This window comes from Ascaphus truei, chromosome 4, assembly GCF_040206685.1.
Source record: "Ascaphus truei isolate aAscTru1 chromosome 4, aAscTru1.hap1, whole genome shotgun sequence".
NCBI lineage: Eukaryota > Metazoa > Chordata > Amphibia > Anura > Ascaphidae > Ascaphus > Ascaphus truei.
The window spans coordinates 9,189,187-9,212,251 of NC_134486.1; the positions used below are offsets into that span (position 1 = coordinate 9,189,187).

The window sequence follows — 23,065 nt, forward strand, 5'->3', positions numbered from 1 at the left end:
AAGTTTTTCTTGCATGGTGGGCCATATTTACTAAACGGTGCTAAACCAGGGGACACCTTTTGATGACACAATACACAATTTGGCCCATTCAATAGAGGCAAGGTGTGTTATTATGCCTTAGCATGGTCACATGTGTCTCTGCTGGTTCTTGCCAAAGCTATGTACTATATTTGGATGACTCCCTGATATCGATCTAAACAACGTCTTTGTTTCCTACTTTCTTCCCGATGAAAGCCCGCGCTCTGCACGTGAATGCCCAACACAGGGGATTCCCCCCCTTCCTCCCCCAGCCTCCCCGGTAGGAGCTGGCATATGCTGGCCTGGCTTGTCCCTTTGCACGGTGGTGCTATAACACGGTAGAACACTCTGCAGCCACGCGGTGAAGATCTCAGCCAGGAAACTCACCGCCGGACCATGGTCAATACCAGCTAACGGGTCAGAGGGAATCTCTTGCACGGATAAAGAGGTTATGCAGCCTCTGTGGAAAATATGGGTGTGCCCCGAGTGTGTAATGCAGGGGGGTCACCTCCAGTCCTCAAGAACCCCCAACAGGCCAGGTTTTCAGGATATCCCAGCTCCAGCACAGGTGGCTCAATCAGAGACTCAGTCGTAGACTGAGCCTCTGATTAAGCTACCTATGCTGAAGCAGGGACTGATTGAGCCACCTGTGCTGAAGCAGGGACATCCTGAAAACCTGATTTGTTGGAGGGGTCTTGACGGCCGGAGTTGAGACCCCCTGATGTATTGTTATCGATAGATGAAGTGATGCTCATTTATAATCCCCCTTCGAAATGCACCAAGGAAGTATATTAGTTCGTGGTATGCATGGCAGCCCAGTGGCAAGTGAGTACTTCATTAGAACGTGGCACCTGTTTCACTGCATTAACAGAGCCCATCGCTGCCATAAACCTTCAAGGCCTACATAGTGAAGTTATAGTTCTATCTCGTGTGCCACAAATGGTTGTTTTTGACACTAAGGGGCACTTTCATCAAACTGCCTTAACACCAATGCAAAATCCCTCCGTAATGGAAGAAAGTTAGTATCTAACAAGATTTGCATGTGCAAAAACACTGCTACTAAAACTGCTCAGACATGCAATTAGGATTCTGAGATCTGAGTCCATTCGTAACATTCGGGGCTGGGAAGTCCCTCTGCACGGTGCCGGTCACCGAACTCCCCGAGGACATGGATATGCGTGACAGGTTTATGTAGGTGACTGATGCTAACAAAAATAAGGGACTGATTAGGGTAATGAATCGTTATAGAATGAGCGCTGAAGCGTGAATGCACGTGCAGTAAATAAAATTGGTGCAAATCAGACCTGTAAAGTTATTACTGGGTTAAGTGCAACTATTACAGCCCCCTCGTGTAAATGAAATGTCAAAAATAATTATACACGGTCTTCACCTAACTTCCACCTATCAAACAAATCAGGGTTCAACGTGTTCATATGTGAATATGCGTAGAAAGATGGTGGAGCACTGCAAAAAATAGGGCTGGAGGCAGATCAGTGAAAAATAAAAATGCTTTAATGGAAATGCATGGTAGCAAAAGCTACATTAAAAGGGTCCTCTAACGCGTTTCGCGCTTTAGTAGCGCTTTATCAAAGAGTGACCCATGTCCCCACTGATCCGCCTTATGTACCAGTCACCGCGGAAGTGATTTCACGCCAAAAATCAGTCAAAAAATCTGACTGAAGCTGAGTCCCCGTAAGAACTACGGTGGCCTCATAGGGTAGAAACACCTCCGTGCCGAGTAGGCAAAGGCGGAAGTACAGGAATCTGAGTACAGAGCCAAGTTGATAAATCTTGGTAACAACATATGACATAAACAACATATGATATAACAAAAAATGACAAAAGAACTGTAACATACTGAATAAAGAGATAAATAAGAAGCATATTAAAAAAGAAAAAATACATATAAGGAAATATAGAATCAAAACTTAATATAACTAAATTGAACTCTTAATAGATAAATGGGAACATGAAGAAATATACCCATCAATAGACCCATAATACTAATATTTAGTGTACATAATAATAAACATAAATAAAAATGAAAAAACATTATTTGTGAAAAAAAGACTAATATTAGAAAATGAAATAATTTTATAAAAAATGTATCAGTTCCCAATCTTGATTAATCCCATTTGTGTGTAGGGAATCCATGCTGAAGGTCCAGAACATCTCGCGTCTATCTAGCACTACATCGGACGCACCATTAGACCTTTGAAAACTAGGATAATGGAGCATGTTAGAGCTATAAAAAATCGCACTACTACGCATCCGGTGTCACGTCATTTTGCCCATTGTTTGCAGGGGGGTATCCAGAACTTCTCTTTTTCAGCTATTGAGCATGTTCCTCCACCCATCCGGGGTGGTGACAGATTGAACATGCTCAATAGACGCGAGATGTTCTGGATCTTCAGCATGGATTCCCTACACCCAAATGGGATTAATCAAGATTGGGAACTGATACATTTTTTATAAAATGATTTCATTTTCTAATATTAGTCTTTTTTTCACAAATAATGTTTTTTCATTTTTATTTATGTTTATTATTATGTACACTAAATATTAGTATTATATACACTTTAATTAATATATCTTTATAGAATTAATATTATATATTTATACACTTTGACTTTAGGTTCGTTTAGATATCCATTAGTTTGATATTGTTGAGCTAATTATGTGGTTTATTATTAGTTTAGAATTATCTTTTATATAAATATACTTTCAAATTTTCTGTGTAAATATTATAATTATACAGTACATATGTATCTCTTTCACGTTATTGTTATTGCAATTATTCTTACTTTTAGATTGAGATTAGTCTACTTTTTCTTTTTTGACTCAGTTTAATATTTATTTATACCATTATTATCATGTATAGTGATATAAGACATAAAAATATTCTAAAGAGTGATGGGTCTATTGATGGGTATATTTCTTCATGTTCCCATTTATCTATTAAAAGTTCAATTTAGTTATATTAAGTTTTGATTCTATATTTCCTTATATGTATTTTTTCTTTTTTAATATGCTTCTTATTTATCTCTTTATTCAGTATGTTACAGTTCTTTTGTCATTTTTTGTTATATCATATGTTGTTTATGTCATATGTTGTTACCAAGATTTATCAACCTGGCTCTGTACTCAGATTCCTGTACTTCCGCCTTTGCCTACTCGGCACGGAGGTGTTTCTACCCTATGAGGCCACCGTAGTTCTAACGGGGACTCAGCTTCAGTCAGATTTTTTGACTGATTTTTGGCGTGAAATCACTTCCGCGGTGACTGGTACATAAGGCGGATCAGTGGGGACATGGGTCACTCTTTGATAAAGCGCTACTAAAGCGCGAAACGCGTTAGAGGACCCTTTTAATGTAGCTTTTGCTACCATGCATTTCCATTAAAGCATTTTTATTTTTCACTGATCTGCCTCCAGCCCTATTTTTTGCAGTGCTCCACCATCTTTCTACGCATATTTACCTACAAAACGGGACGGATGCACGCTTTCATGGAGCAGAAGGGGTCTACAATGTGAGTTATTTACTCTTATTTCTGTATATTGTGACTGTGACCATAGGGTATTTGCAGGGCTCCAGCCTATGGTTCAGGATACCATCCCTCTATATAGTGATTGCACTGGGAGTCCATTTATATATGGGCTTCCATGTGATTTCATTTTGAGGGTGGTTACACTTTTTCTGTCCATGTTGGGCTTTATATGGTGAGCTATATACCCTGTCACATATATATATATATATTTTTTCATTGATCTACTATACCCCGGACTCCTAGGCTATATTGCCATCATTGTACAATCCTGGATTTAGAAGCACCATACAGAGATTCACTTCTCATCCTTTGCTGCGTGTTCACATGTGAGACTGCACCTACACCCACTGGCATTAATGTGTTTTTCAGTGCGATTAGCGTCCCATTGCACTCTCAGGCACAGTATTCATCGGAAGGGATAGAAATCTGTGAGATTTTAGCCATCAATTCCTCTCTCACAATCTGTTGAATACTGTGTGACTACCCAATATTGTGCGGTTCTGTTTGTGTACATGCACATTTTTATATCGCACAAAACAAAAAACGCTAACACTTTTGTCACGGTTTAGACATGCAAGAAATGTTTAAAGAACACAGCGAGATGTTTGCGAATGACATCACTGACAAAGTTCATTCTCACGGCCTCGTGTCTGGGCCTCGTGTCTGGGCCTCGTGTTTGGGCCTCGTGACTGGGCCTCGTGACTGGGCCTCGTGACTGGGCCTCGTGACTGGGCCTCGTGACTGGGCCTCGTGTCTGGGCCTCGTGACTGGGCCTCGTGTCTGGGCCACGTGACTGGGCCACGTGACTGGGCCACGTGACTGGGCCACGTGGCTGGGCCTCATGTCTGGGCTTCGAGACTAGGCTTCATGTCTGGGCCTCGGGACTAGGCTTCATGTCTGGGCCGCGGGACTAGGCTTCATGTCTGGGCCGCGGGACTTGGCTTCATATCTGGGCTGCGGGACGAGACCTTGTGTCTGGGCCTCGGGACTAGGCTTCATGTCTGGGCCACGGGACGAGACCTTGTGTCTGGGCCTCGGGACTAGGCTTCATGTCTGGGCCGCGGGACGAGACCTTGTGTCTGGGCCTCGGGACTAGGCTTCATGTCTGGGCCGCAGGGCGAGACCTTGTGTCTGGGCCTCGGGACTAGGCTTCATGTCTGGGCCACGGGACGAGACCTTGTGTCTGGGCCTCGGGACTAGGCTTCATGTCTGGGCCACGGGACGAGACCTTGTGTCTGGGCCTCGGGACTAGGCTTCATGTCTGGGCCTCGGGTCTAGGCTTCATGTCTGGGCCTCGGGTCTAGGCTTCATGTCTGGGCCTCGGGTCTAGGCTTCATGTCTGGGCCGTGGGACTAGGCTTCATGTCTGGGCCTCGGGACTAGGCTTCATGTCTGGGCCTCGGGACTAGGCTTCATGTCTGGCCCGCGGGACTAGGCTTCATGTCTGGCCTGCGGGACTAGGCTTCATGTCTGGCCCGCGGGACTAGGCTTCATGTCTGGGTCTCGGGACTAGGCTTCATGTCTGGGTCTCGGGACTAGGCTTCATGTCTGGGTCTTGGGACTAGGCTTCATGTCTGGGCCTTGGGACTAGGCTTCATGTCTGGGCCTTGGGACTAGGCTTCATGTCTGGGCCGCGGGACTAGGCTTCATGTCTGGGCCTTGGGACTAGGGTTCATGTCTGGGCATCGGGACTAGGCTTCATGTCTGGGCCTCGGGACTAGGCTTCATGTCTGGGCCGCGGGACTAGGCTTCATGTCTGGGCCGCGGGACTAGGCTTCATGTCTGGGCCGCGGGACTAGGCTTCATGTCTGGGCTGTGGGACTAGGCTTCATGTCTGGGCTGTGGGACTAGGGTTCATGTCTGGGCCTCTGGACTAGGCTTCATGTCTGGGCCTCGGGACTAGGCTTCATGTCTGGGCCTCGGGACTAGGCTTCATGTCTGGGCCTCGAGGACTAGGCTTCATGTCTGGGCCGCGGGACTAGGCTTCATGTCTGGGCCTCGGGACTAGGCTTCATGTCTGGGCCTCGGGACTAGGCTTCATGTCTGGGCCGCGGGACGAGACCTTGTTTATGGGCCACGTAACTGGGCCTCGGGGCTAGGCTTCATGTCTGGGCCGCGGGACGAGACCTTGTGTCTGGGCCACGTAACTGGGCCTCGGGACTAGGCTTCATGTCTGGGCCGTGGGACTAGGCCTTGTGTCTGGGCCTCGGGACTAGGCTTCATGTCTGGGCCTCGGGACTAGGCTTCATGTCTGGGCCTCGGGACTAGGCTTCATGTCTGGGCCTCGGGACTAGGCTTCATGTCTGGGCCTCGGGACTAGGCTTCATGTCTGGGCCGCGGGACTAGGCTTCATGTCTGGGCCGCGGGACTTGGCTTCATATCTGGGCTGCGGGACGAGACCTTGTGTCTGGGCCTCGGGACTAGGCTTCATGTCTGGGCCGCGGGACGAGACCTTGTGTCTGGGCCTCGGGACTAGGCTTCATGTCTGGGCCACGGGACGAGACCTTGTGTCTGGGCCTCGGGACTAGGCTTCATGTCTGGGCCGCGGGACGAGACCTTGTGTCTGGGCCTCGGGACTAGGCTTCATGTCTGGGCCGCAGGGCGAGACCTTGTGTCTGGGCCTCGGGACTAGGCTTCATGTCTGGGCCACGGGACGAGACCTTGTGTCTGGGCCTCGGGACTAGGCTTCATGTCTGGGCCTCGGGACTAGGCTTCATGTCTGGGCCTCGGGACTAGGCTTCATGTCTGGCCCGCGGGACTAGGCTTCATGTCTGGCCCGCGGGACTAGGCTTCATGTCTGGCCCGCGGGACTAGGCTTCATGTCTGGGTCTCGGGACTAGGCTTCATGTCTGGGTCTCGGGACTAGGCTTCATGTCTGGGTCTTGGGACTAGGCTTCATGTCTGGGCCTTGGGACTAGGCTTCATGTCTGGGCCGCGGGACTAGGCTTCATGTCTGGGCCGCGGGACTAGGCTTCATGTCTGGGCCTTGGGACTAGGGTTCATGTCTGGGCATCGGGACTAGGCTTCATGTCTGGGCCTCGGGACTAGGCTTCATGTCTGGGCCGCGGGACTAGGCTTCATGTCTGGGCCGCGGGACTAGGCTTCATGTCTGGGCCGCGGGACTAGGCTTCATGTCTGGGCTGTGGGACTAGGCTTCATGTCTGGGCTGTGGGACTAGGCTTCATGTCTGGGCCTCGGGACTAGGCTTCATGTCTGGGCCTCGGGACTAGGCTTCATGTCTGGGCCGCGGGACGAGACCTTGTTTATGGGCCACGTAACTGGGCCTCGGGGCTAGGCTTCATGTCTGGGCCGCGGGACGAGACCTTGTGTCTGGGCCACGTAACTGGGCCTCGGGACTAGGCTTCATGTCTGGGCCGTGGGACTAGGCCTTGTGTCTGGGCCTCGGGACTAGGCTTCATGTCTGGGCCTCGGGACTAGGCTTCATGTCTGGGCCTCGGGACTAGGCTTCATGTCTGGGCCTCGGGACTAGGCTTCATGTCTGGGCCGCGGGACTAGGCTTCATGTCTGGTCCGCGGGACTAGGCTTCATGTCTGGGCCTCGGGACTAGGCTTCATGTCTGGGCCGCGGGACTAGGCTTCATGTCTGGGCCGCGGGACTAGGCTTCATGTCTGGGCCTCGGGACTAGGCTTCATGTCTGGGCCGCGGGACTAGGCTTCATGTCTGGGCCGCGGGACTAGGCTTCATGTCTGGGCCGCGGGACTAGGCTTCATGTCTGGGCCGCGGGACTAGGCTTCATGTCTGGGCCTCGGGACTGGGCTTCATGTCTGGGCCTCAGGACTAGGCTTTATGTCTTGGCCTCGAGGACTAGGCTTCATGTCTGGGCCGCGGGACTAGGCTTCATGTCTGGGCCTCGGGACTAGGCTTCATGTCTGGGCCTCGGGACTAGGCTTCATGTCTGGGCCGCGGGACTAGGCTTCATGTCTGGGCCGCGGGACTAGGCTTCATGTCTGGGCCTCGGGACTAGGCTTCATGTCTGGGCCTCGGGACTAGGCTTCATGTCTGGGCCTCGGGACTAGGCTTCATGTCTGGGCCGCGGGACGAGACCTTGTGTCTGGGCCTCGGGACTAGGCTTCATGTCTGGGCCTCGGGACTAGGCTTCATGTCTGGGCCGCGGGACGAGACCTTGTTTATGGGCCACGTAACTGGGCCTCGGGGCTAGGCTTCATGTCTGGGCCGCGGGACGAGACCTTGTGTCTGGGCCACGTAACTGGGCCTCGGGACTAGGCTTCATGTCTGGGCCTTGGGACTAGGCTTCATGTCTGGGCCGTGGGACTAGGCCTTGTGTCTGGGTCTCGGAACTAGGCTTCATGTCTGGGCCTCGGGACTAGGCTTCATGTCTGGGCCTCGGGACTAGGCTTCATGTCTGGGCCTCGGGACTAGGCTTCATGACTGGGCCGCGGGACTAGGCTTCATGTCTGGGCCGCGGGACTAGGCTTCATGTCTGGGCCTCGGGACTAGGCTTCATGTCTGGGCCTCGGGACTAGGCTTCATGTCTGGGCCGCGGGACTAGGCTTCATGTCTGGGCCTCGGGACGAGACCTCGTGTCTGGGCCTCGGGACGAGACCTTGTGTCTGGGTCTCGGGACTAGGCTTCATGTCTGGGCCGCGGGACTAGGCTTCATGTCTGGGCCGCGGGACTAGGCTTCATGTCTGGGCCTCGGGACTAGGCTTCATGTCTGGGCCTCGGGACTAGGCTTCATGTCTGGGCCTCGGGACTAGGCTTCATGTCTGGGCCTCGGGACTAGGCTTCATGTCTGGGCCTCGGGACTAGGCTTCATGTCTGGGCCTCGGGACTAGGCTTCATGTCTGGGCCTCGGGACTAGGCTTCATGTCTGGGCCTCGGGACTAGGCTTCATGACTGGGCCGCGGGAGTAGGCTTCATGTCTGGGCCTCGGGACTAGGCTTCATGTCTGGGCCTCGGGACTAGGCTTCATGTCTGGGCCGCGGGACTAGGCTTCATGTCTGGGCCTCGGGACTAGGCTTCATGTCTGGGCCTCGGGACTAGGCTTCATGTCTGGGCCTCGGGACTAGGCTTCATGTCTGGGCCTCGGGACTAGGCTTCATGTCTGGGCCTCGGGACTAGGCTTCATGTCTGGGCCGCGGGACTAGGCTTCATCTCTGGGTCTCGGGACTAGGCTTCATGACTGGGCCGCGGGACTAGGCTTCATGTCTGGGCCGCGGGAGTAGGCTTCATGTCTGGGCCTCGGGACTAGGCTTCATGTCTGGGCCTCGGGACTAGGCTTCATGTCTGGGCCGCGGGACTAGGCTTCATGTCTGGGTCTTGGGACTAGGCTTCATGTCTGGGCCGCGGGACGAGACCTTGTGTCTGGGCCACGTAACTGGGCCTCGGGGCTGGGCGTCGTGTTGTGTCTCTTGGCATTAATGTACATAGGCGCTTTGGGGGATAGCTGCAGAGCGTGAGGGGGGGGGGTTATGTGGCACAATATTGTAATGAGATGGATCTAAGTCCTGTGGTCTCTTTCTTTGCGTTAAACTCTGCATCTAAGAGCTGTGCTTTAAATTAAAGGCAACGTGTGTATGTTCTGTGTGTATTCTGCAGATAATATACTGTAACACAAGGGTGGCCAACTCCAGTCCTCAAGAGCCAAAAACAAGTTAGGTTTTACGGATATCCCTGCTTCAGCACAGGTGGCTCAATCAGTGGCTCAGTCATTGACACACCCTACCATGTGCGAGAAATCTACGAGACGTTGCTGATAAAGAGCGGTGAGAAAACAGAGAAAATCATTGAGAAATGACACATCAGAAGCTGATTAAACTATATACAACAGATCCCTATTGATGCGCTCAGAACTACCCTCTGCGTGAAAACCTAGCATGTAATGATGCTCGCATTAAATGGTGCAGGTAGCTGGCAGTGCAGGTAACTAACTAACTGTCTGCACAGGGAACTAACTAGCTGTGCAGGTAACTAACTGGCTGTGCAGGTAACTGGCAGCGCAGGTAGCTAGCTGTGCAGGTAACTGGAAGCGCAGGTAGCTAGCTGTGCAGGTAACTGGCAGCGCAGGTAGCTAGCTGTGCAGGTAACTGGCAGCGCAGGTAGCTAGCTGTGCAGGTAACTGGCAGCGCAGGTAGCTAGCTGTGCAGGTAACTGGCAGCGCAGGTAGCTAGCTGTGCAGGTAACTGGCAGCGCAGGTAGCTAGCTGTGCAGGTAACTGGCAGCGCAGGTAGCTAGCTGTGCAGGTAACTGGCAGCGCAGGTAGCTAGCTGTGCAGGTAACTGGCAGCGCAGGTAGCTAGCTGTGCAGGTAACTGGCAGCGCAGGTAGCTAGCTGTGCAGGTAACTGGCAGCGCAGGTAGCTAGCTGTGCAGGTAACTGGCAGCGCAGGTAGCTAGCTGTGCAGGTAACTGGCAGCGCAGGTAGCTAGCTGTGCAGGTAACTGGCAGCGCAGGTAGCTAGCTGTGCAGGTAACTGGCAGCGCAGGTAGCTAGCTGTGCAGGTAACTGGCAGCGCAGGTAGCTAGCTGTGCAGGTAACTGGCAGCGCAGGTAGCTAGCTGTGCAGGTAACTGGCAGCGCATGTAGCTAGCTGTGCAGGTAACTGGCAGCGCAGGTACTAGCTGTGCAGGTAACTGGCAGCGCAGGTAACTAGCTGTGCAGGTAACTGGCAGCGCAGGTAACTAGCTATGCAGGTAACTGGCTGTGCAGGTAGCTAGCTGTGCAGGTAACTGGCAGCGCAGGTAACTAGCTGTGCAGGTAACTGGAAGAACAGGTAACTGGCAGCGCAGGTAACTAGCTGTGCAGGTAACTGGCAGCGCAGGTAGCTAGCTGTGCAGGTAACTGGCAGCGCAGGTACTAGCTGTGCAGGTAATTGGCAGAACAGGTAACTAGCTGTGCAGGTAACTGGCAGCGCAGGTAGCTAGCTGTGCAGGTAACTGGCAGCGCAGGTAGCTAGCTGTGCAGGTAACTGGCAGCGCAGGTAGCTAGCTGTGCAGGTACCCCTCTAACCCACAATATACTATGTAGCACAGGTCCGAGCAGGTGACAGCACGCCTCTAACCCACAATATACTATGTAGCACAGGTCCGAGCAGGTGACAGCACGCCTCTAACCCACAATATACTATGTAGCACAGGTCCGAGCAGGTGACAGCACGCCTCTAACCCACAATATACTATGTAGCACAGGTCCGAGCAGGTGACAGCACGCCTCTAACCCACAATATACTATGTAGCACAGGTCCGAGCAGGTGACAGCACGCCTCTAACCCACAATATACTATGTAGCAAAGGTCCGAGCAGGTGACAGCACGCCTCTAACCCACAATATACTATGTAGCACAGGTCCGAGCAGGTGACAGCACCCCTCTAACCCACAATATACTATGTAGCACAGGTCCGAACAGGTGACAGCACCCCTCTAACCCACAATATACTATGTAGCACAGGTCCGAGCAGGTGACAGCACGCCTCTAACCCACAATATACTATGTAGCAAAGGTCCGAGCAGGTGACAGCACGCCTCTAACCCACAATATACTATGTAGCACAGGTCCGAGCAGGTGACAGCACGCCTCTAACCCACAATATGCTATGTAGCAAAGGTCCGAGCAGGTGACAGCACCCCTCTAACCCACAATATGCTATGTAGCAAAGGTCCAAGCAGGTGACAGCACCCCTCTAACCCACAATATGCTATGTAGCAAAGGTCCGAGCAGGTGACAGCACCCTTCTAACCCACAATATGCTATGTAGCAAAGGTCCGAGCAGGTGACAGCACGCCTCTAACCCACAATATGCTATGTAGCACAGGTCCGAGCAGGTGACAGCACGCCTCTAACCCACAATATGCTATGTAGCAAAGGTCCGAGCAGGTGACAGCACGCCTCTAACCCACAATATGCTATGTAGCACAGGTCCGAGCAGGTGACAGCACGCCTCTAACCCACAATATACTATGTAGCAAAGGTCCGAGCAGGTGACAGCACGCCTCTAACCCACAATATGCTATGTAGCAAAGGTCCGAGCAGGTGACAGCACGCCTCTAACCCACAATATACTATGTAGCACAGGTCCGAGCAGGTGACAGCACGCCTCTAACCCACAATATGCTATGTAGCACAGGTCCGAGCAGGTGACAGCACGCCTCTAACCCACAATATGCTATGTAGCAAAGGTCCGAGCAGGTGACAGCACGCCTCTAACCCACAATATACTATGTAGCAAAGGTCCGAGCAGGTGACAGCACCCCTCTAACCCACAATATGCTATGTAGCAAAGGTCCGAGCAGGTGACAGCACGCCTCTAACCCACAATATACTATGTAGCAAAGGTCCAAGCAGGTGACAGCACGCCTCTAACCCACAATATGCTATGTAGCAAAGGTCCGAGCAGGTGACAGCACGCCTCTAACCCACAATATGCTATGTAGCACAGGTCCGAGCAGGTGACAGCACGCCTCTAACCCACAATATGCTATGTAGCACAGGTCCGAGCAGGTGACAGCACGCCTCTAACCCACAATATGCTATGTAGCACAGGTCCGAGCAGGTATTATCTCTCCACATAAAAGGACATAAGCTGACACACATTAAGAGTGTTACCCTCTATATAACATTGAACGTTACCGTTACTTTCTTATTGATTCCCTCACCCATGGGTCCTGTCTGTCCCACTGTCACGTTGCAGTAATAGGGGACAGGTTCTGGTAGCCGTGTCAGTCCAGTTGAATTGTGCAAAATGAATGGTTACTCAGTATCGGTTTATTTGGGCGGACAGTACACATTTTAAAGACACGTTTCCGAGAGCAATGCTTTTGAAGACTTGACATACGAGAGTTTTGCTCCCAAGATCTTGTTTTTCCAATAACAAGATATATCCCCTGCTATTGAACTCATTATTCAGTGGTGCACAGCAGTGGGGGCGGATGAAATAAACCCTGTGTCTGTGTCAGCACATCACCCTGCGGTGGCAAGGACAGGACCAGCTCACGTTTCTCTATATGTCATTGGGCCTTCACCTCTGCTTAAAAAGGCTCCAAATAGAAATCCTGTATCTGGCTGATGACTCCAGCAGGGAACTGGTTAATTTCAGCTGCAGACAATAAGCCAGTCTCCACCTGTCTCTTCAGCCAGGTAGAAAATCTCCCGCTTACACTGCAGGGGATCTCTCTAGCACATGGGAGGTGTGTGCTGCCAGAGAGAGATCCCAGGGAACCTGACTCTATTCTATGGGTTGGTAAGAGGCCTATCCCCCTAGCCCTGCAGATAGGGACTGGGAAGTATTACTTGGTCCTTACAGAGGGATAGGCTGTTTGTTTGCAGATATGAAGCTGTACAGTGCAAGCTGCGGCCTAAATAAAAGCCACGGTGTCTCCCTGGTTATACCTCTGCACTTGTCCCCTACAGTCCCTATCTTTATGTTACTCCGTTAGTTTGTGGAACAGGGGTACATAATGTGTCGAGCTGCCCTCCTCTCTGCGCTGATTACCTGCACTGGGAGATGAGTATCATTGGGGGTAATTCATCATACCCCGGAGCGGCCTGATGGTGCTGTTATCAGCCGAAGACCCTCACTCCAGTCAAGTGGGTGTTGTTACCCACTTTGTGTTGCAGACCTCAGGTGGTACAGTAGGAGACCTCAGACTCCATCTCTTCCTCTGTGTGTGATTAAATAACCCTGCAGTGGGTGGGTCTGTCTCAATAGTGGTATCTTCCATCTTGGGGCACCTCTGTGCTGGGAGGAGCACACTTAACGGGTTCCTTTTGTCTGTGTCCCCAATATGTATGTCCGGCAGTGAGAAGGAGAGATCTGATGTGGAATAGTTCTACTGTGGTGGGTGGTTTGATGGACCATGTATTGTTCCAACTGATTGGCATCAATGGGAGTTTCCCTGCGACACTGCCCCAAACCGCAGTTTAATGAACAACTCGCTATGTAATGGGAGGGACAGATTTTATTCTTTTAATCTTTTCTTATTACTCAAGAGGTTCTCAAACTTTCACTTCATTAAGGTCAATAATGGTGTGGAGGCCCACCACACCAACCTGCAGCATCAGCATGTTAATGTCCGTGCAAGTGATGTGTTTATCACCATGAATGGGCCAGTGTCTGACAAGCAGCGTGTTCCACATTCACCTTCAACACCCCTCTGCTAAGGGGGTGAGAGCTAATGAAATGAGTCAAGGACCACACAATGTGAGACCTCCTGCAATAGTCTGTAAGTCACTCTCGTGCCTGCATCCTACTGTAAGCCTAAGGTGGAAGCAACAAGCTCCATCAGCCATAGCTCCCTTCAGACTGTTACGTGGCCCTGCATTACTGCACTATGTAACCCTGGGGTGGGAGGGGAGACTGGATTATAGGTTTCCCTCGTCCCGGGCTTGTCCTAGCATCGCATATCCCTCTCTCCCAGGGTTACCCTCCCCCACCCCCGTCTCCCCCCCGCTCCCCACATCACCTTCTCCTTCTGGATCATCTTCTTGTACAGGAAGTCCGGGTAAGTCCTCATGGGGAAGAAAGAGCCGGCTCCCTCTGCGCACATGAAGGCCCCGTTCTCATAGACCACGCGCCCGTGGCTGATGGACACCAGAGCCACCCCGTGGCAGCGCATGTTCTCGTAGAGGTTGAAATCCCCTGCTTGTACCTGGGTGCTGGCGGAGAGAGTCCTGGGGGGCACAGCAGAGTTACAGGGAGGCCCAATACAGGGGTACACATTTAAATAGACATATTAAGGGGGCCACGTATCAAAGTCTCAGATTAATAGAAGAGAAAAAGTTCCTCCATTGTTACTTTGCTAAATCCGGTGCTGCATTTCAGCATTATCATTGCCCGAGTATTACAGTCGGGCGCAGTGAATCCCGGCTGCCGCTGCGCCGGCTCCTCACTGTAGCATTAGGGCGCTGCGCATTTAAATACAACAGCTTAAAAAACCTGCTAAAAACATTCGGCCTGTAAGAGGGGTTAAGGCTGCACTCCACAAATAGAACAAATGCATACAATTTACCGGTGCTGCTGGTTCAAGGAAGTACCTGCCATAAACTCCAAAGTACACTGAGGAAAAGAAGGGATCCAGCGCTCCACGGATTTCTGAATAAGAAAGATTTATTGTGCCACACAACGTTTCGACCTTATGGCCTAGTCACTTGATAAAGACCATAAGGTCGAAACGTTGTGTGGCACAATACATTTTCTTATTCAGAAATCCGTGGAGCGCTGGATCCCTTCTTTTCCTCAAAAAACATCCGGTCACATGTAAGAGGGACGCCTCCATCTCCATCACATCCAGCCACACGCTAGTCACATTAAGAGACCAAGAGGAGGACAGAAACCCCACCGATGTCCGGCCAGCGTGTGGAGTAGCCAATGGGATCGCCCGAATAGGGCGGCGGTGCTTTCTCTTCAATGTGCTTTATGTATTTGCCCAATAAAACACCTCCCTTGTGAGCACATTCACAGACAAGTCTGCAAACCTGCTGTCCCCATTATCTCCTTAGCATGCAATGCTTCCCCTGCAGCTAAGGATTCTGGGAAATGACATGCAAATGAGCACAGTGCCACCTTTTGCTTCTTGGCTATTGTTGTTATTACATGAGCGTATGCCTGCCGTGTTGCACAGTTTTGCAGCATAGCATGGGTTAAAGAAATGCAGAGCCAGTAACCCCGCTCACAGACAGTTACCCCATGTGACTGTAAAGTATCACAGAACAGCGCCATCTCCTGGCAAAGAGCGGGAAGAACGATGAGTGGCCGGCACGCTGACACTAACACAGCGGGAACAGTGATACTTTCTTCAGCAGCAAAGGGGTTAAAAGAAAGTGGATGTAATTCTGGCACATGGAATAACTCTGTGTCGTGTGATTATTACTCTCTGTGCCGTGAGAGGGGGCCATGTGATTATTACTCTCTCTCTCTGTGCCGTGAGCGGGGGCTGTGTGATTATTACTCTCTCTGTGCCGTGAGAGGGGGCAGTGTGATTATTACTCTCTCTCTCTCTGTGCCGTGAGAGGGGGCTGTGTGATTATTACTCTCTGTGCCGTGAGAGGGGGCAGTGTGATTATTACTCTCTCTGTGCTGTGAGAGGGAGCTGTGTGATTATTACTCTCTCTGTGCTGTGAGAGGGGGCAGTGTGATTATTACTCTCTCTGTGCTGTGAGAGGGGGCCGTGTGATTATTACTCTCTCTCTCTGTGCCGTGAGAGGGGGCTGTGTGATTATTACTCTCTCTGTGCTGTGAGAGGGGGCAGTGTGATTATTACTCTCTCTCTCTGTGCCGTGAGAGGGGGCCGTGTGATTATTACTCTCTCTCTCTGTGCTGTGAGAGGGGGCAGTGTGATTATTACTCTCTCTCTCTATGCCGTGAGGGGGGGCTGTGTGATTATTACTCTCTCTCTGTGCCGTGAGAGGGGGCTGTGTGATTATTACTCTCTGTGCCGTGAGAGAGGGCAGTGTGATTATTACTCTCTCTGTGCCGTGAGCGGGGGCTGTGTGATTATTACTCTCTGTGCCGTGAGAGGGGGCAGTGTGATTATTACTCTCTGTGCCGTGAGAGGGGGCTGTGTGATTATTACTCTCTCTCTCTGTGCCGTGACAGGGGGCTGTGTGATTATTACTCTCTGTGCCGTGAGAGGGGGCAGTGTGATTATTACTCTCTCTGTGCCGTGAGAGGGGGCAGTGTGATTATTACTCTCTCTGTGCCGTGAGAGGGGGCAGTGTGATTATTACTCTCTCTCTCTGTGCCGTGAGAGGGGGCAGTGTGATTATTACTCTCTGTGCCGTGAGAGGGGGCAGTGTGATTATTTCTCTCTCTCTCTGTGCCGTGAGAGGGGGCAGTGTGATTATTACTCTCTCTCTGTGCCGTGAGAGGGGGCTGTGTGATTATTACTCTCTCTCTGTGCCGTGAGCGGGGGCTGTGTGATTATTACTCTCTGTGCCGTGAGAGGGGGCTGTGTGATTATTACTCTCTCTCTCTGTGCCGTGAGCGGGGGCTGTGTGATTATTACTCTCTCTGTGCCGTGAGAGGGGGCTGTGTGATTATTACTCTCTCTGTGCCGTGAGAGGGGGCTGTGTGATTATTACTCTCTCTCTGTGCCGTGAGAGGGGGCTGTGTGATTATTACTCTCTGTGCCGTGAGAGGGGGCTGTGTGATTATTACTCTCTCTCTCTGTGCCGTGAGCGGGGGCTGTGTGATTATTACTCTCTCTGTGCCGTGAGAGGGGGCTGTGTGATTATTACTCTCTCTGTGCCGTGAGAGGGGGCTGTGTGATTATTACTCTCTCTCTGTGCCGTGAGAGGGGGCAGTGTGATTATTACTCTCTCTCTCTGTGCCGTGAGAGGGGGCTGTGTGATTATTACTCTCTCTCTGTGCCGTGAGAGGGGGCAGTGTGATTATTACTCTCTCTCTTTGTGCCGTGAGAGGGGGCAGTGTGATTATTACTCTCTGTGCCGTGAGAGGGGGCAGTGTGATTATTACTCTCTCTCTCTGTGCCGTGAGAGGGGGCAGTGTGATTATTACTCTCTCTCTCTGTGCCATGAGAGGGGGCAGTGTGATTATTACTCTCTCTCTCTGTGCCGTGAGAGGGGGCTGTGTGATTATTACTCTCTCTCTCTGTGCCGTGAGCGGGGGCTGTGTGATTATTACTCTCTCTCTGTGCTGTGAGAGGGGGCAGTGTGATTATTACTCTCTCTCTCTCTGTGCTGTGAGAGGGGGCAGTGTGATTATTACTCTCTCTCTGTGCCGTGAGAGGGGGCAGTGTGATTATTACTCTCTCTCTCTCTGTGCCGTGAGAGGGGGCTGTGTGATTATTACTCTCTCTCTCTGTGCCGTGAGAGGGGGCAGTGTGATTATTACTCTCTGTGCTGTGAGAGGGGGCAGTGTGATTATTACTCTCTCTCTCTGTGCCGTGAGAGGGGGCTGTGTGATTATTACTCTCTGTGCTGTGAGAGGGGGCAGTGTGATTATTACTCTCTCTGTGCCGTGAGAGGGGGCTGTGTGATTATTACTCTCTCTCTGTGCTGTGAGAGGGGGCAGTGTGATTATTACTCTCTCTCTCTGTGCCGTGAGAGGGGGCTGTGTGATTATTACTCTCTCTGTGCCGTGAGAGGGGGCTGTGTGATTATTACTCTCTCTGTGCCGTGAGAGGGGGCTGTGTGATTATTACTCTCTCTCTGTGCCGTGAGAGGGGGCAGTGTGATTATTACTCTCTCTCTCTGTGCCGTGAGAGGGGGCAGTGTGATTATTACTCTCTCTCTGTGCCGTGAGAGGGGGCAGTGTGATTATTACTCTCTCTGTGCCGTGAGAGGGGGCTGCGTGATTATTACTCTCTCTGTGCCGTGAGAGGGGGCTGTGTGATTATTACTCTCTTTCTGTGCCGTGAGAGGGGGCAGTGTGATTATTACTCTCTCTGTGCCGTGAGAGGGGGTAGTGTGATTATTACTCTCTCTCTGTGCCGTGAGAGGGGGCTGTGTGATTATTACTCTCTCTCTGTGCCGTGAGCGGGGGCTGTGTGATTATTACTCTCTGTGCCGTGAGAGGGGGCTGTGTGATTATTACTCTCTCTCTCTCTGTGCCGTGAGCGGGGGCTGTGTGATTATTACTCTCTCTGTGCCGTGAGAGGGGTCTGTGTGATTATTACTCTCTCTGTGCCGTGAGAGGGGGCTGTGTGATTATTACTCTCTCTGTGCCGTGAGAGGGGGCTGTGTGATTATTACTCTCTCTCTGTGCCGTGAGAGGGGGCAGTGTGATAATTACTCTCTCTCTCTGTGCCGTGAGAGGGGGCAGTGTGATTATTACTCTCTCTCTTTGTGCCGTGAGAGGGGGCAGTGTGATTATTACTCTCTGTGCCGTGAGAGGGGGCAGTGTGATTATTACTCTCTCTCTCTGTGCCGTGAGAGGGGGCAGTGTGATTATTACTCTCTCTCTCTGTGCCGTGAGAGGGGGCAGTGTGATTATTACTCTCTCTCTCTGTGCCGTGAGAGGGGGCTGTGTGATTATTACTCTCTCTCTCTGTGCCGTGAGCGGGGGCTGTGTGATTATTACTCTCTCTGTGCTGTGAGAGGGGGCAGTGTGATTATTACTCTCTCTCTGTGCCGTGAGACGGGGCAGTGTGATTATTACTCTCTCTCTCTGTGCCGTGAGAGGGGGCAGTGTGATTATTACTCTCTCTCTGTGCCGTGAGAGGGGGCAGTGTGATTATTACTCTCTCTCTGTGCTGTGAGAGGGGGCAGTGTGATTATTACTCTCTCTCTGTGCTGTGAGAGGGGGCAGTGTGATTATTACTCTCTCTGTGCCGTGAGAGGGGGCAGTGTGATTATTACTCTCTCTCTGTGCTGTGAGAGGGGGCAGTGTGATTATTACTCTCTCTCTCTCTGTGCTGTGAGAGGGGGCAGTGTGATTATTACTCTCTCTCTGTGCCGTGAGAGGGGGCAGTGTGATTATTACTCTCTCTCTCTGTGCCGTGAGAGGGGGCTGTGTGATTATTACTCTCTCTCTCTGTGCCGTGAGAGGGGGCAGTGTGATTATTACTCTCTCTCTCTGTGCCGTGAGAGGGGGCTGTGTGATTATTACTCTCTGTGCTGTGAGAGGGGGCAGTGTGATTATTACTCTCTCTGTGCCGTGAGAGGGGGCTGTGTGATTATTACTCTCTCTCTGTGCTGTGAGAGGGGGCAGTGTGATTATTACTCTCTCTCTCTGTGCCGTGAGAGGGGGCTGTGTGATTATTCCTCTCTCTGTGCCGTGAGAGGGGGCTGTGTGATTATTACTCTCTCTCTGTGCCGTGAGAGGGGGCAGTGTGATTATTACTCTCTCTCTCTCTGTGCCGTGAGAGGGGGCAGTGTGATTATTAGTCTCTCTCTATGCCGTGAGAGGGGGCAGTGTGATTATTACTCTCTCTGTGCCGTGAGAGGGGGCTGCGTGATTATTACTCTCTCTGTGCCGTGAGAGGGGGCTGTGTGATTATTACTCTCTCTCTGTGCCGTGAGAGGGGGCAGTGTGATTATTACTCTCTCTGTGCCGTGAGAGGGGGTAGTGTGATTATTACTCTCTCTCTCTGTGCTGTGAGAGGGGGCAGTGTGATTATTACTCTCTGTGCCGTGAGAGGGGGCAGTGTGATTATTACTCTCTCTGTGCCGTGAGAGGGGGTAGTGTGATTATTACTCTCTCTCTCTGTGCTGTGAGAGGGGGCAGTGTGATTATTACTGTCTCTGTGCCGTGAGAGGGGGCTGTGTGATTATTACTCTCTCTCTCTGTGCCGTGAGAGGGGGCTGTGTGATTATTACTCTCTCTGTGCCGTGAGAGGGGGCAGTGTGATTATTACTCTCTCTCTCTGTGCCGTGAGAGGGGGCAGTGTGATTATTACTCTCTGTGCCGTGTGTGCCGTGAGAGGGGGCAGTGTGATTATTACTCTCTGTCTCTGTGCCGTGAGGGGGCAGTGTGATTATTACTCTCTCTCTCTGTGCCGTGAGCGGGGGCTGTGTGATTATTACTCTCTCTCTGTGCCGTGAGCGGGGGCTGTGTGATTATTACTCTCTCTCTGTGCCGTGAGAGGGGGCTGTGTGATTATTACTCTCTCTCTCTCTGTGCCGTGAGCGGGGGCTGTGTGATTATTACTCTCTCTGTGCCGTGAGAGGGGGCTGTGTGATTATTACTCTCTCTGTGCCGTGAGAGGGGGCTGTGTGATTATTACTCTCTCTCTGTGCCGTGAGAGGGGGCTGTGTGATTATTACTCTCTCTCTGTGCCGTGAGAGGGGGCTGTGTGATTATTACTCTCTCTCTGTGCCGTGAGAGGGGGCAGTGTGATTATTGCTCTCTCTCTCTGTGCCGTGAGAGGGGGCTGTGTGATTATTACTCTCTCTCTGTGCCGTGAGAGGGGGCAGTGTGATTATTACTCTCTCTCTCTGTGCCGTGAGAGGGGGCAGTGTGATTATTACTCTCTGTGCCGTGAGAGGGGGCAGTGTGATTATTACTCTCTCTCTCTGTGCCGTGAGAGGGGGCAGTGTGATTATTACTCTCTCTCTCTGTGCCGTGAGTGGGGGCAGTGTGATTATTACTCTCTCTCTATGCCGTGAGAGGGGCAGTGTGATTATTACTCTCTCTCTGTGCTGTGAGAGAGGGGGTAGTGTGATTATTACTCTCTCTCTCTGTGCTGTGAGAGGGGGCAGTGTGATTATTACTCTCTCTCTCTGTGCCGTGAGAGGGGGCAGTGTGATTATTACTCTCTGTGCCGTGAGAGGGGGCAGTGTAATTATTCCTCTCTCTCTGTGCCGTGAGAGGGGGCAGTGTGATTATTACTCTCTCTCTGTGCCGTGAGAGGGGGCTGTGTGATTATTACTCTCTCTCTGTGCCGTGAGCAGGGGCTGTGTGATTATTACTCTCTGTGCCGTGAGAGGGGGCTGTGTGATTATTACTCTCTCTCTCTCTGTGCCGTGAGCGGGGGCTGTGTGATTATTACTCTCTCTGTGCCGTGAGAGGGGGCAGTGTGATTATTACTCTCTCTGTGCCGTGAGAGGGGGCTGCGTGATTATTACTCTCTCTGTGCCGTGAGAGGGGGCTGTGTGATTATTACTCTCTCTCTGTGCCGTGAGAGGGGGCAGTGTGATTATTACTCTCTCTGTGCCGTGAGAGGGGGTAGTGTGATTATTACTCTCTCTCTGTGCCGTGAGAGGGGGCTGTGTGATTATTACTCTCTCTCTGTGCCGTGAGCGGGGGCTGTGTGATTATTACTCTCTGTGCCGTGAGAGGGGGCTGTGTGATTATTACTCTCTCTCTCTCTGTGCCGTGAGCGGGGGCTGTGTGATTATTACTCTCTCTGTGCCGTGAGAGGGGTCTGTGTGATTATTACTCTCTCTGTGCCGTGAGAGGGGGCTGTGTGATTATTACTCTCTCTCTGTGCCGTGAGAGGGGGCTGTGTGATTATTACTCTCTCTGTGCCGTGAGAGGGGGCTGTGTGATTATTACTCTCTCTCTGTGCCGTGAGAGGGGGCAGTGTGATTATTACTCTCTCTCTCTGTGCCGTGAGAGGGGGCAGTGTGATTATTACTCTCTCTCTTTGTGCCGTGAGAGGGGGCAGTGTGATTATTACTCTCTGTGCCGTGAGAGGGGGCAGTGTGATTATTACTCTCTCTCTCTGTGCCGTGAGAGGGGGCAGTGTGATTATTACTCTCTCTCTCTGTGCCGTGAGAGGGGGCAGTGTGATTATTACTCTCTCTCTCTGTGCCGTGAGAGGGGGCTGTGTGATTATTACTCTCTCTCTCTGTGCCGTGAGCGGGGGCTGTGTGATTATTACTCTCTCTGTGCTGTGAGAGGGGGCAGTGTGATTATTACTCTCTCTCTGTGCCGTGAGACGGGGCAGTGTGATTATTACTCTCTCTCTCTGTGCCGTGAGAGGGGGCAGTGTGATTATTACTCTCTCTCTGTGCCGTGAGAGGGGGCAGTGTGATTATTACTCTCTCTCTGTGCTGTGAGAGGGGGCAGTGTGATTATTACTCTCTCTCTGTGCTGTGAGAGGGGGCAGTGTGATTATTACTCTCTCTGTGCCGTGAGAGGGGGCAGTGTGATTATTACTCTCTCTCTGTGCTGTGAGAGGGGGCAGTGTGATTATTACTCTCTCTCTCTCTGTGCTGTGAGAGGGGGCAGTGTGATTATTACTCTCTCTCTGTGCCGTGAGAGGGGGCAGTGTGATTATTACTCTCTCTCTCTGTGCCGTGAGAGGGGGCTGTGTGATTATTACTCTCTCTCTCTGTGCCGTGAGAGGGGGCAGTGTGATTATTACTCTCTCTCTCTGTGCCGTGAGAGGGGGCTGTGTGATTATTACTCTCTGTGCTGTGAGAGGGGGCAGTGTGATTATTACTCTCTCTGTGCCGTGAGAGGGGGCTGTGTGATTATTACTCTCTCTCTCTGTGCCGTGAGAGGGGGCAGTGTGATTATTAGTCTCTCTCTGTGCCGTGAGAGGGGGCAGTGTGATTATTACTCTCTCTGTGCCGTGAGAGGGGGCTGCGTGATTATTACTCTCTCTGTGCCGTGAGAGGGGGCTGTGTGATTATTACTCTCTCTCTGTGCCGTGAGAGGGGGCAGTGTGATTATTACTCTCTCTCTCTGTGCCGTGAGAGGGGGCTGTGTGATTATTCCTCTCTCTGTGCCGTGAGAGGGGGCTGTGTGATTATTACTCTCTCTCTGTGCCGTGAGAGGGGGCAGTGTGATTATTACTCTCTCTCTCTGTGCCGTGAGAGGGGGCAGTGTGATTATTAGTCTCTCTCTGTGCCGTGAGAGGGGGCAGTGTGATTATTACTCTCTCTGTGCCGTGAGAGGGGGCTGCGTGATTATTACTCTCTCTGTGCCGTGAGAGGGGGCTGTGTGATTATTACTCTCTCTCTGTGCCGTGAGAGGGGGCAGTGTGATTATTACTCTCTCTGTGCCGTGAGAGGGGGTAGTGTGATTATTACTCTCTCTCTCTGTGCTGTGAGAGGGGGCAGTGTGATTATTACTCTCTGTGCCGTGAGAGGGGGCAGTGTGATTATTACTCTCTCTGTG

The 23,065-nt window shown here is 51.6% G+C and overlaps 1 protein-coding gene across 3 annotated transcripts in view; it reads right to left on the reverse strand.

The window, feature by feature from the left end:
* DPYSL5 (dihydropyrimidinase like 5) overlaps positions 1-23,065 on the reverse strand; it is a 177,655-nt gene that overhangs the window by 16,303 nt on the left and 138,287 nt on the right. For all 3 annotated transcript variants that reach the window (XR_012800850.1, XR_012800849.1, XM_075595313.1), the window contains exon 11: positions 14,001-14,208. Coding sequence is in view for 1 of the 3 variants with exons in the window: in XM_075595313.1 (XP_075451428.1) it covers positions 14,001-14,208 (208 nt within the window). In the remaining 2 variants the exon portion in view is untranslated. The remainder of the gene's footprint in view (positions 1-14,000; positions 14,209-23,065) is intronic.